Raw genomic sequence first — 14,113 nt, 5'->3', positions numbered from 1 at the left:
CTTTTGGATATAATATCCTTCTAGAAATCTAACAAGTAATCTGAATATGTAATGACATGTCTTTTATATAAGCTGGAAAACTCAACCTAGGATCCAAGTTTTGTTTTCCACCTCTTCCCCTCCTTTCCAGATAGTTTCCTCTGGTTGACTGTGGGTTATCTCATTTTCCACTGGCTTTAAACAGGGAAACAGTAAACATTAGCTAAGTACCTTCCATGAAAAAGAAATAAGACTAGGGGTTTATACTTTGTCCTCAATCAATTCTCATCTCTGAAAAGCACATTCTCAAACTGCCCATAAAGGAATTTTGTGTGGCTCTTCCTTAGTCACCCTTCCTAGGGGGCAGGAACTCAATATTTTTCTCTGGAACCACTGGGCCATTAAGTCCCATCACTGGAACTGCAATGCCAAATTAGGTGTCTGAGTACAGGAACTTATAAGACCTTAGAATGCCTGCCTGAACTACTCTAACAAATTTCCACTTACCCTTCAAAACCAAGATCAGAATTAAACTGACATTTCATCTATGCTACTGTACCAGATTCTTTGTTTAATCATTCACCAACTACTTACTGCATGCTTATTATCTGCCTAGAGGCCCAATGCACAAAATTCGTGCAAGAGTAGGCCTTCTCAACCCCGGCTTTGTCTGGAATGTTGTCCGGATGGGCATTCCACTGTTCGGCTGTTCGGTCGATTTGTATATTACACTTTTATTATTATAGATAAACTAAAAAGAGCATTTTGATGATTTTTATAAGATTGCTAAAAAGCGCCGAAACCGGTTTGGCTCAGTGGTAGAGCGTCGATCTCCGGACTGAAGGGTCCCGGGTTTGATTCCGGTCAAGGGCATGTACCTTGGTTGCAGGCACATCCCCGGTAGGGGGTGTGTAGGAGGCAGCTGGTCGGTGTTTCTCTCTCATCAACGTTTCTAGCTCTCTATCTCTCTCCCTTCCTCTCTGTAAAAAAATCAATAAAATATATTTTTTTTAAAAAAAGATTGCTAAAAAGCAGCCATTTTAGCTAAAGGGATATTTACACTGCTGTGTTTTTGAGATACATACATTTCTATATATCTATATATGTGTAGATATCTATTTATATGTATCTGTTTATAGATCTAAAAATATAATCTATAGCTATTGATTAAAATATTATGCTTATCATATCCACAAATTAAGTTTAACAGGAAACACACAGACCTTCATTATATTAATTGATTCTTAGTTAACCCTTGCTTCTGTATTTTTCTTCCCTCTTTCTATTAAATGGACAGTTCAATACTAAATGGAAAGCAAATGCCTCAATGGGCACACGTAGAGATAGTGCCCTCTGGTGGATAGTGGTGCAGACGACACCTTTCTCTACAAAAGCATATTTGTTGTGTGTTTTTTGCTTTTGTTTTGTTCTTCCCAAAATGTATCTTCAGTTGGTTTTATATTTCAAAGTTTAAGGTTACTGTCAGAGTGAACATACATATTGTGATGTAGGAATAAAGAAATATCTTTATCATTTAAACTGGAAGCCTGCCCATTCCATCATTATCTCAGGCCCCATTAATAATCCTTGGTGGCTCTGTAGGCCCCTGTTAATATTTATTATTTTATTTGAAAGATACATGTTGTGAGCCATAATATTCCTAAGCATTAAATTATTTCAAGAATGAGCTCATCTATATCTAATAGGACTTCAAAAGTCCTTGGAAATGTGACAGCTGTCAACTTGTAGCTTTGGTATCTCTTCAATTTTTACCTTTGTAGAGTGAAAATATCTCAAAATATTAATATGTGGGCTTTGCTTATCTCTCCTTGTATACAACATCCCTTAATTAGTCAAAACTATTGCCTCAAGATGAGGTCTGATTATAACAGCAAAAAAAGTATCATTTTAGGTTAAAAAAAATCCAAAATATGTTCTTACTATAAAAAAGAGGAGGCCTGAGTGAAGTAGGAAACAGAGTTTTGCTGTATCACTAGGAAAAGATATAGCAGATATCCTACCACCCCAACTTCAGGTCACTAGAGGAGGTTCAGCTAGGCTATAGGAACGAGGAGCTGCAAGGCTGGGCAAGGCTTGGAGAGATGCCCAAGGTTCTGGGGAGAAACCCAAGGAGATGGGACTAGAGGGGCCAATCAGGAACACGGCAGAACCTACAGGAGAAATTGCTGAATTCCACTGGTCACCAGGACCAAGAAGAACCCAGAAGCTGAACGAAGGGCCAGAACTCCACAGACCCAGAAGCCTGGAGAAATCTGGACTACTCTGCCGGGGTGGGGCCAGGAGTGCTAGCCAGAGAATTGTCCTTTAAGAGACAACCTGGAGCCTTGGTTGCTGGAAAATCCCAGGGCGCTATCAGAAGTCCAAATGGGGAGTGATGCTGCCATTTTAAAGCTGCAACCTCAGAACAATGGTGGTTTTCCTTCACAGGGGAATCTCCACAGATGGTTGGGAACCTTAGGAATATACCTGACAGATGCTCCATCTCCTGGGAACCACAGGGAGAGAAGCAGCATGGTGACACAGAGACACTGTTGCAAGTCCCCAATAATTTACCTCTACTCTTCAGAATTCCAACCCTCCTTGACACCCAGCATGATGTGGCATAGCCAAATGACTAGTCACCTGAAGCCACTTCCTTGGAATTTTAGATTATCATCTATAAACCGATCTCATAGGGTAGCTGTAGAATTAAAAAGAAAAGCGTGTGAGATAAGCAAGCCATTGAATTGTATTATCCATGAAAACCAGAAAGGAATGGGTCCATTTGGGTCTACTACTTGGTAATTGACTGAGGTATGTACAGAGCAATGGAGTGGTATACACAGATAGAAGATCTTACAGAACACACTCAGGGAGAGAGAGACAGAAATTCTGGAAGCAGATGAGCCCTTGTGAGCCTCACTGCATGTGGGGTGTTACTCTGTTCCACTGGCCTCTGAGGAGGATATTGTCCCACGGTATCACATAGGTCCAAACTCACCAAAATATATACATAAAGTATGTGCGATTTTTTTTTTGGTTTATTAAATATTCCTCAATATAGCTGATAAAAAGGACCTGACTTTCCTTTTGACAAATTATAAAGTAATCAAAACAAAGAATTCAGTAACAGTTTTAACAGTTCTATATATTCAAAATGGCAGTTCCAACTCAGTATGAGTATTGAAGAGATCCATAAAGAGGACGGGTGTGGAGGTGGTTATTATGAGAGGTAAACTATCATGATGTAATACAGTATGTAAATTATGATGATGTACTAAACATGACTAGTTAGTATTCTGTGTGGTGGGTGAAAGATATTTATTGAGACCCAAAGGCAAGTTTTAATATATTATTTGCCCATTCTTCTGGAGGGGAATGAGAGTGCAGAGGGGAGCAGGGGGAGCAGACTGCCTTGGCTAGAGCTGAAGAGGGTGAGGAGAGGTAGGGGAAATACTCGGGGAGCTGAGTGAAGGTCATAGTTACATGTCTATCACCTTTCCTCTGCACACGGCTCAGCAAATGAGACAGAGAAGCCAAAAGGGCACAGGGGGCTTGCCCGTCCTAGAAGAGTTTCCTGTACCAGGTGGGACCTCTGAAGGAAGGGCACCTGGTCCTCCTCTCTCACAACTCCACTTCCCTCAATTTCTCCAGAACGTGCAGGTGACAAGAACCATCCTGGGCCCACCCAGGTTCAGACATCAAGCAATGTAACGATACCACCAAAAGGAGAAGCCGTAGACCCAGACCATCAAAATGGCGTTGCAAGCCACATGCCAGCAGAAGAAGGTGGTGACAAACGCAATGTCATTTTTGTCATCGTCCATCCACTTATGGCCCGAGATGGGTTTGTACAGCATAAAGCCTATCTGCATCAGCCACGAGCCGAGAATCATGTACAAAAAGGCCTTCATCGCCCAGAGATGCAGCGCGTTGGGAGCCCAGAATTCTGCAGTGACCACAAGCATGAGCAGGAAGTTGGCCTGGATGAGCAAGATGTGAGACCGCAGCTCCACGCCTTCTGTGTCCTGTGTGTGAGACACCATCAGGGGCAGAAGCAGAGAGATGCCCAGGACCTGGGCACCTTGCTCCAGAGCAGCACACCGCTGGGGCAGCAGGTTCTGGCTCACCACATCTACACATCCGCTCAGGAAGAAGGTCATGTACTGAGTGAGATGCTGCCACTGCTTGCGGTACATGAAGTTCCTCAGGTGATACATCTTGCTGATGAACACAAGCTGTCCAGGGATGCTATGCAGCTCTTGGGCTACTAAAATGCAGGCGCTCAGTATCTTCACCAAGCCAACATAGTGTATCTGCCGCAGCCTGGCCCATCTTCCTTTGCTCCGGGGACAGCGTGGGGGATACTGAACGGGGATGTTGCATATCAGGGCCCTGAACATGAGTCGTGCGTGATAAAGTCCATAGAGGAAGAGAGACAGCCCTGGGTACAGATGGCCCTCAAAGCCTCCCATGGAACTGAAGACAGGTCTGACTAGATGCAGAGGCGAGAGGGTCGGCAATGACCTCCTCAGGCTCTAGGGTGTGGAGAGAGTTTCCTGAAGTCGACTTATATCTTCTATCCAGCTCACTGCATCCACATTCAGAAGGGAAATGGTTTTGGAGGAAACCCAAAGTTATGGCGGGGTGGGTGTCATGGTTTCCGTCTGGTCTTCTGCTCTGGTTCATTGATAACTAACCAACCATTGCCAAACAGTGATATAAGCATGTTCTCCAGCACAATGCCTTGGCCTCTGCCCTTCTTAGAGACTATGCCATGGGTCCCCCTTGCTTCTCCTCCCACTTGTCCTTGATGCTGATGCTACCTTCCTTACTTCCCTCCAAATTCACAGAACGTAAGGAAGAACTCAGAGGAAGCACGGAGAACACACAACATAGAATACATCCCTTATGAGTCCTCACATATAACCTCATACAAACACTAAGTACAACCATATTTCCCTGGGTATAAATAGTCTTTAAGAGGCACAAGTAAACACACTTAGCACCTGATTACTTGAGAATTGCCATAAAAAATGTTCACTTGTGAGAAGCCCAGATTAAATAAACATTGTTTTGGGGTGTACCTATGGGATTTGCTTTTAAATCAGTGGATTTATTAAAATAGTTTACCGGCATCAATATGGATGAGTTTCATCCAATCTATTGAGGGCCCACATAGAACAAAAGGCAGAGGAAGAAGGAATTTGCCCCTTTTGTTTCCAGCCTGTTTGCTGAGCTGGGACATAGGTCTTCTCCTGCCCTTGCACTGAGGTTTGTACCACCAGCACCTGTAGACTCAGACTGCAATGGCACCAGCAGGTCTCTAGCTGGGGACAGCAGATGGTGGGACTTCTCTGTCCCCATAATCACACAAGCCACCTCCTCATAATAGGTCTCCTTTTCATAGGTCTTTTGGTTCTATTTCTCTGCAGAACTCTGACCAATATAAACATGGAACCTCAGAAATATAACTCTAAGTGAAAGAAGAATGCCAAAGCTCAAAACACACAAAGCTGAACGATGTGAACACCTATGGGAAACTATCAACAAAGTTCAGGCAAATGGTTACCTCCAAGAGGGGAAGAATAGGATCGATTTAAGAGGGACACACAAGACATTGGAAATAATGACAATGGCTTTCCTGTTCTTACAGTTGGTGGTGAGCACCGGGATAGGCATTCTATAAATGTTATTTTGTATCAATTGGATATTAGTTTGTTTTTTTTTTAAGGAAATAAGAAGACAGTAGAAGTGCTGTGTGGGTGGGTGAGGCCATGCCTAACAAGCCCACTATAGGGTGAGAAAGTGGAAAAGCAGTTGTCTGCAAAGGGGCTCTTTATATGCCAAAATGAGTTTTTGTTAGGACATCAACACTTGTACGTATCATTCTACAACTGGCTTTTTTTCAACTCAGCCATAGAATGTGTTGGATATAGAACCATTTTTTTTGCTATCGGGAGGTGCTGCTCATTCCTTTTAATGTCATATTCTTTATCTAGTTCTTTATCAATGAACATGCTGGTCTGATTCTTTTAAACAAACAACACTGAACAAATATTTTTTTTTAGGGTAGGTAACCATAATTGATATTTCTGAATCACAGACTATTCCCGTTTTTTGGTTTTAATAGAGAGTGATGAATCTCCTTTCAAAGTGGTGATACCCATTTTTACTTACCCCCACATCCTCAGCAAGTTTTCTGGATTCCCAAAACCCACCCACTATCCTCATCCAGGCATCACCAACTCTGCATTGTTGCAACACCTTTTAACCAGGCTCCAGTCCTCACCTGTTCGTATCCACATTGCAGTCAGAAGAGTTAATTATGCCCCTGGGTAACTTAAATATCCCAGTGGCATCACGTTGCTTTATGGGTAAAGTCCATGTCATTAGAATAAGCTTGAAGGTGCCTTTTGCTTTAGCCTGACCTCATTCCTAGTCCCTTCCCACCTGTACCATCTCCAGGGATATTGGAAGCTTTCAGTTTGGTCTGGAATGTTCTTCCTATTCCACATTCTTTCTTTACCTGGGAAACTCCTCTTTCCCTCAAGGCTCTGCTCAAGCACTGCCTCCTCCCAAATGGGAAAGATTCTCTCTATGCAACTTATACACATCTCAATGTTATGCTTGACACACTGTTCCACCATTCTTTTCTTACTGGGAAGTCTTTCAAGTTGGAGACCATATCCTGCATTCTTTGTCCCTTTAGAATCTAGCCCCATGCCTAGAGGTGTGCAATGAGTGTTTGATAGATTAATTAATGGATAAATTATATATGTTTCATGGATAAATTAATGAACTGTCAAATGAGCACATGGTCTCTACCCTAAAAGGTTTTCTAATTAGTTATGAAGATGGAACAGATACATACAAATGGGGCAAGGCCACTAATGCTCAGAGCTAAAGCTATATGAGTGGAACAAATGACCAGAGTTATGCAGTTAGAGAATTTAATTTTGACTTCTTTGTCCTTGGACACAGGAGATGCAGAATGAAAGGATATAGATGACTTGGCATAATTTTAACTTATCAGCCACAGACACAGACCCCTTTGCATAAATCTGTTTCTCAACCCTTTTCTAGTTTTTGTCCCCTCTAAGAAACTTTTTCAACATGTGTTCCCTTATCACCTTCTCCCCATGAAAACATTTTTTAACTTTATTTTTATTGTTGACACTATTACAAATGTCCCCATTAAAATTTAATACCATAGCTATATGGTATATTTTATTTCCTATAGCCTCCTGGAACCATTGTAATATCTAAAATCACAATATGTTTACCCTTTTCGGAGTGATATTGCCCCCACTGATGGCACTTGGTGTAAACCAAAGGCAGAGTGTGATCCCAGCAAAGAGCTTGGTGATAAGGCAGCAGAGAACTTATCTGCAAACATTATTTATCTTTGAGCAACAGGCAGAGGGGATTCATTAGTACAGGTAGACTAGATGGTCTCAAAGATTCTACCAAGTCCTGCATGTGTGTCCCCCAGAGATCTCATGTGGGGCAGTCCTGATATTTAATTAGGATCCTAATTTAATTAGGAATTTAATTTAATTAGGAAACTCATATTCAATTATAGACAACTGAGTAAAAATTGCTCATCTCTTCTCCTTTCCAGCCAATAACAGGGGTGACATCTGAATAAGAAAAGGAAGTGTCATCTAAAAGGGTGAAAGGAATGGACACATCTCTGGTTTGGGGCAGCAGGTTTGATACTCAAAAATAGAAGGAATGCAGATCAGAAGACTCCGCTTACACAAATGTGGCAGAAGCAAGAGCTCCCCCTATTGATCCGGAGGTATCACTGATGGGGCATCCACCTAGGATGTGGAGGGAGCAGATGCCAAATTCACTAGCTGATGTTCCATGACCTACAAGAAAGACCTCTACTTTAGGCGACCCTCTTGGTACTCCTATGGACACTTGGCCACTCACTGGCTCACCACTAGGGGCAGGGCCTTGTGGGCACAAGTATGAACCTTGCCACTCATCTAATCACCTGAGGAGAGCTTTTATAAAATACAGAGTATTAAGTTTTCACCCTGCCCCTAATGAATAAAGTTTCTGCATTTGAAATCAGACATGTCTCCTACCACTGGTGAGTCCAATGTAGGCCAGCCATCCTTTACCTGATACTTGAAGCCACTGCACTAGACTAGGAAACACCACCCTGGTCCTTAGGCTGTACCTGGACACCATCCTCCCGCCCTCACTGACCCACAGATTCACCCAGGAGCGCGGGGAGACATCTTTACAAAAGCAGAACCCGGCAATATTTACCAAGAGAGGTTGGCATGCATGCAGAGAAATGGGGGGGTGGGCAGGGAGGGAGAAGGAGGCTAAGAGAGAGATGAATAGGAAAGGGAGAAGGAAGGAAAGGTGGAGGGGAGAAAGAGATGAAGACTGAAAGAGAACATGGGGAACTCAGCAGAAAGAAGGCAAAGAGGGTAAAAGCACCCCAACCCCTGAAATGGGAGAGGCAAGGAAAAATGAAAACAAAGGAACCAGATAAGTAAAAAATACATATATAATAAAATAAATTTTTAAAAAATCCTCCTTGTCCAGGTCCCAGGAGACATTATCAATCAGTGATTAAGAAAATGAGCCTTCTGATCTGTGTTTGAAATCTAGTTTGCCTAGTTTGCTAGGCGGATGATTCAAGTTGAGGTGCTTATCTTCTCCAAGATTCATTCTCCTCATAGATAAACATGGAATTATGGGATTCCATAAAATGTTGTATTTTAAAGCACGTTATAAATATTAATTACTTTAAGTTGGTCATCTTAGGGCTGGATGAGACCATAGGGCGTATATGAAACTAAAGTCTAAAGAGAAGTGACTCACAGGATGTCACATGGCTGGTAGCTTAGTTGTGATGCTGAAAGTCACATGCTGGCTGTCCACGAGAGGTACAAGAAAACCCCAGCTCAGTCAGCATAAAGCAAACACGTAAGTGGACCAAGGCTGTGAGCCCCTTTCCCAGCCAGCTCCCAGGCTGCAGGAGAGCCCAGCTTTCTGGCCAGCCCACTGACTAGATCTCAATCTGTCCCACTCTGCCCAATGCCTCAGTGGAACTGTCAAGAGAAGAAGCCAAATGAGGGGTTCCCAGAATTGGGGGACAAGGAGAGTCAGCATCAAATAAATAGAATATTTCTGCAGAAGCATCCCCACCCTGAGATTCTGGGTGCCACACACATGCTGCCTGCCATGAAAATGCCACTTGCATATGTCCTCAAGACTAGATGCTGTTAGAAAGAACTATGAGCGAATCAGTTATGTTGAAGTTGGGCTTCCTAGTGGAAGGATGTGTTGACTGAAGGAGGAGTGGCTGGTCAACATGGAGTCCGGAAACACAGATTTTATCTGTCTTTATCCAGTGCCATCCAGTGCCAGAAAGACTACGGGGGAGAAAATGAGCATTCTATTATAGAAGTGTAACCTTTTTGGAACAGGGACAATTTCTCAAGCTTTTTATTTATCTGCTTTATTTTTCCCACACATTCATTTAGGCATCTGTGTTCAGAGTCAATGTTCTGAGCTAAATTATCCCTAGCTACTTTGATCCCAGCAAAAAGGGCGGGGGTGGGGGAACGTGGATGGTTGGTGGAGGCATCTCATTAGCAGGCATGAGCAACTCAGTCACTGGAAAGACATGGCCTCTAACATTAGTGAATAAATTGGCCTTCTGGTTTATGTATTAAACCAATCAGTCCTTCAGAACCTTAAGAGACGGATGAAATTGGGTTTCTGGATCTGTAACGCTGAGGTCTTGGTTCAACTCGGGATTTATCCTGCCTTCCCGTGACCCCCAAGTTCTGCGTCACCTCACTTTCTGCCATCCCAGCAACAACAGGTTCCTAATACTGCCCAGATCACATACTCACATGTAAAGGCAACACCAATAACTTAGCCACTTCAACAAATGTGTGTTAACCACCTATCATCAGCCAGACATTGTGCTATAAGGTGGTGTTTAAAAGATGAAAAAACATGGCACCTGCTCTCAGGCAACTCAAAAGCAGTACTGATGCTGGAGGGGTGAGTCCCCAGGGGAGAATCCGGCCCCAAGCCAAGAGCAGGAGAGAATGAAAGATGTGAGTCAGGCCCCAACCAGTGTGGTTCAGTGGATAGAGCGTTGTACTGCAGACTGAAGGGTCCCAGATTCGATTCTGGTCAAGAGCATGTACTTTGATTGCAAGTACATCCCCAGTGGGGGGTGTGCAGGAGGCAGCTGACTGATGTTTCTCTCTCATAGATGTTTTTAACTCCCTAACCCTCTCCCTTCCTCTCTGCAAAAAATCAACAAAATATATATTTAAAAAAAATGTGAGCCAGACAGACAAGAGGTTAAAGTGGAAACAAGTTTCTAGAGCAGAGAGGATAAGCAAGAAAAGCCACTCCACCGACAGAATTGCTGACTCTCCTTACAAGAGAAGGAAGAGACACCCTAACTGTCTCTATGAGCTGAGCTTCTATATCTGCTTATAGTTTCTATGGAAGACGGCTGGTATGAGGAAATAGAGAATAGAACAAAACATTGGGATTAACTTTAACCTTTACAAGGTATATTTTGTGGTCTGTTCCCCTGTATGGTATGGGTAAATAATAAGTATAGGTGAGTAGCTATTTATACATGTAATTGATTTCAGAGAGAAAGGGAGAGGGAGAGAGAGAGAAACATCAATGATGAGAGAGAATCATTGATAGGCTGCCTCATATGTACCCCACACTGGGGATTGAGCCCACAACCTGGGTATGTGCCCTGACTGGGAATCGAACCGTGACCTCCTGGTTCATAGGTTGATGCTCAATCACTGAGCCACTCCAGCTGGACTATTAATCAACCTTTACAGGAATTTTCTTTGTTCCAGAAGCTCCCTGTGGTCTGCCTGCATCTCTGGTCAGCCCAGGGCAGCACATAGCAGGCCCCTCCTTAGCTCTGTTTGACTTTAGTTCCTTTATATAGTACTTATGCCCCTCTCCTGTATTAATATTTGCTACTCAAAGTATGGCCCACAGGCCAGCAGTGTCCGCATCACCGGGAAGCTTGTTAGAAATACAGAGTCCCAGATCCCAGGCTAGACCAACCGAATCTAAATCTGTTTTATCAATATCTCTAAGTGATTAGTATGCATTTAAAGTTTGGGAAACACAGATCTAATAGCAAAGACCCTACTAAAGCCATCCTGGATTAAATTTTATGATGATGGAATAGACCAAGAATGGTGGGAACCTAGAGGAGTGTATGGTTAGTTCTGATGGAGGAATAGATATTTGCACTGAAATTTAAATCGCACTGGCCAACAACTTGGGGATGGGGAGCAGAGGAGAATAGGTAGGAGCATCCAGGTATGAACAATGGTGTGAACAAAGCTGTGAATGTGGTGGGTGGGTGGGTGAGGGCGAGGGTAGGCCATGTGCAGAGCCAGCCTAGAGCAGACTGGAAAAGTCTTTCAGCCCATCGGTGCTGTGTGTGCTCTCCTTGGCACTGACCTGGATGGTACCCTTTCACCAGCTCTGCACACCAGACACTGGTCAGTGCTCGGACATGGAGAGACCTCTACCCAACACCTGGCCCTTCATGACCCTTCAGGGATGATGTTTGCAGTCAACAAAGGATGCCGAGTCTCAGATCTCATGCCAGGCCACCTGGTCCCTGGCAGCGACTCTGCAGAACGACCTTGGTGGGAAGTGGATTCCCACAAGTTCTCATGGATTCCCACAAATCCCCATGGACTCCCAGCAGCCCAACCTCTGGGGAGAGGTTGTAAGGGAAGATGGCTGTGGAGAAAGTCATGACAAAAAGGAAAGGAACTGAAGCAGGAGTCCGGAGGCTGTGCTCCAGTCCTGGCCTGGCCTCCGTCTGCCTGACCATGAGGCAGTCTCCGGGCTCAGCTGGGAAATGAAGATGATGGACCAGATGGTTCCCAGATCCTTGTAGCCCCAAGAGCCTGGGGTTCTGGCGCCTTCCAGTTCTAGAAAGGTCTGCCATTTTCCCCTTTTTCAAACGACTTAAGAGTACATTCTCTTGGAACTCACTTTCAACAGCAAAATGAAACATTTTTCTTGGGTCACAGTCTCCAAGCAACTCACAAGGGAACCTGGGTTAGACTGTCCATCAGAGTTACACTTAGGGGAAAACACACACACACACACACACACACACACACACACATATATATATATATATATATATATATATATATATATATATATATATAAAATTTATAAATTATGAAATAGATATTAAATACCTACTATGCATTTTTTTCCTGGCAACTGAGTTGGGCACCAATGAAGCAGAAGCTTGCGTTCTGGCCAAAAATGTTCTCATATGCATTCGGAGAAACATGATACATATTAATAAAGTAAATTAGAAAGCCCTACATAATTCCATAATAAAGCATCCTATATTAATGATAATTGTTAACATTTCGCAGTGCCAAACGCTTTATAGGAATGTTTCATTTATTCCACACAAATCTATCAGGTAATAAATCATTTTGGATGTTTTTGGTTGCAAATAGAAAACTCTGGCTTAAGCATTAGGAAATTTATTCTCTAACTTAAGAACTGGAGAGGTAGTGCAGCCCCATCAACAGCAAAGGAGCCAACCACCAGTGGGGTCAGCCGGTGCCCAGGCCAACCTCCTCTGATACACAAGGTAGGGTGGTGCGGGGGAGGGAGTGTTAACTAGCAAAACAAAAAATAGAGTCCTTTAGGGAGAAAGAAGAGGCAGGTGGTAGTTCACAAGGAAAGCATATATTTCCATTTTTTACATCTTAAAAAATGGAGTTTTCCAGGTTGTAAGTAACTTGTTAAGGCCACACAACTTAGGGGAGTTGATATTCAAAACAGAGTCCAACCCCTGGGCACATTCCAAGTCAGGTCAAAGTCACCTGCCCCCTGTCACCACTGCTCCCCTCCAGAGTCCCCTCCCCAAGCTCACTATTGATATCTGTTATTTGCTTTCCCACCTGCTCCAGGGCATGGACTAGGTTTTATTCATATTTTTATTTCTCTTTTTCTCCCATCCTCTACCAACACCATGCTTACTTGCTTTTACACTAAATCTCCATCTACAGGACTCAACAGATTGGTGTGTCCTCCTTAGAATAAAGCATATCCTCTTTCTTTTGCCCTTTCCTCAGCCTCACTACTGCCCAGAACTCAGCTCTAATACCAGAGACATTCAGAATAAGGAAGGGCTCAGACTCTGGACCCTGACAGCCCCAAGTTTCAGTTCTAGCTCTGCCTCTTATGAGCCCTTCGGTCAAATGACTGAACCTATCTAAGTCTTTGTCTCCCTACCCATCAAATGAGGATATCCACCACGTAGGGTTATGGTGAGAACGGAATGTGATAGAGTGTAGCACAGCCCTCATGGGAGTTGCTGTTTTTAATTAATGAAATAATGTAATAAAAATGAAAACTCATGTTTTTTAGTTTCCTGAGCTTTCTCTACATTATCTCCTCTGACCCTCAAAACAGCCATGGTAGGTGAAGGAGGCTCCTTTCCTGTGACAGCTGGGGAAACTGAGTCTGAGTGGGGTAACAAGCCTTGTTTAGATTCCTCTATGGTACATTCTTGGGGTGCTTTTCTTTAACCATGTGTGTCAGCTGACCCTGCTTGTGTGGCTCGTTCTTGGTATGGGTTGAATTGTGCCGTCCATAAATATGTAAAGTCTTAACCTCCAGCACCTCAGAATGTGCCTTATTTGAAATAGGGGCACTGTAGTTGTGATTATCTATGTTAAGATGAGGCATACTGGAGTATGGTAGACATCTAATCCAATATGACTTACATCCTTCTAAAAAGCAGAAATCAGGGCAGACACAGAGAATACCACATGAAGATACAGAGATTCGGTGATGCTTCTGGAAGCCAAGTAATGCCAAGGACTAATGGCCAACCGCCAGAAGCTCAGAGAGAGGCAATGGAACAGACCCCCTTACAGCCGCAGAAGGAACCAACTTTACTGACCCCTTGATCTCAGATTCCTCACTTCCAAACCTTAGATGGAAACAATAAAGTTCTACTCAAGCCACTCAGAAAATGGCAGGCATGAGAGAGAATGCTTACTGTTGATAAAGCAACGATGTCCCTCTCCTCTAGCTCCAAGGAAAG

At 43.4% G+C, this 14,113-nt stretch overlaps 1 protein-coding gene across 1 annotated transcript; it reads right to left on the bottom strand.

Moving 5' to 3' along the window:
• Positions 1-3,680: 3,680 nt before the first annotated feature.
• On the bottom strand, positions 3,681-4,454 carry LOC311613050 (transmembrane epididymal protein 1-like; the record flags this gene model as incomplete). Its single annotated transcript, XM_084866529.1, has 1 exon — positions 3,681-4,454. One exon carries the CDS (start codon positions 4,452-4,454, stop codon positions 3,681-3,683), a length of 774 nt encoding a protein of 257 aa, XP_084722655.1.
• Between the last annotated feature and the right edge of the window lie 9,659 nt (positions 4,455-14,113).

The sequence above is a fragment of the Pipistrellus hanaki genome (genome assembly GCF_964339955.1).
Source record: "Pipistrellus hanaki genome assembly, chromosome: 18".
NCBI classification, from domain to species: domain Eukaryota; kingdom Metazoa; phylum Chordata; class Mammalia; order Chiroptera; family Vespertilionidae; genus Pipistrellus; species Pipistrellus hanaki.
This window is presented reverse-complemented; position numbering and strand designations above follow the sequence as displayed.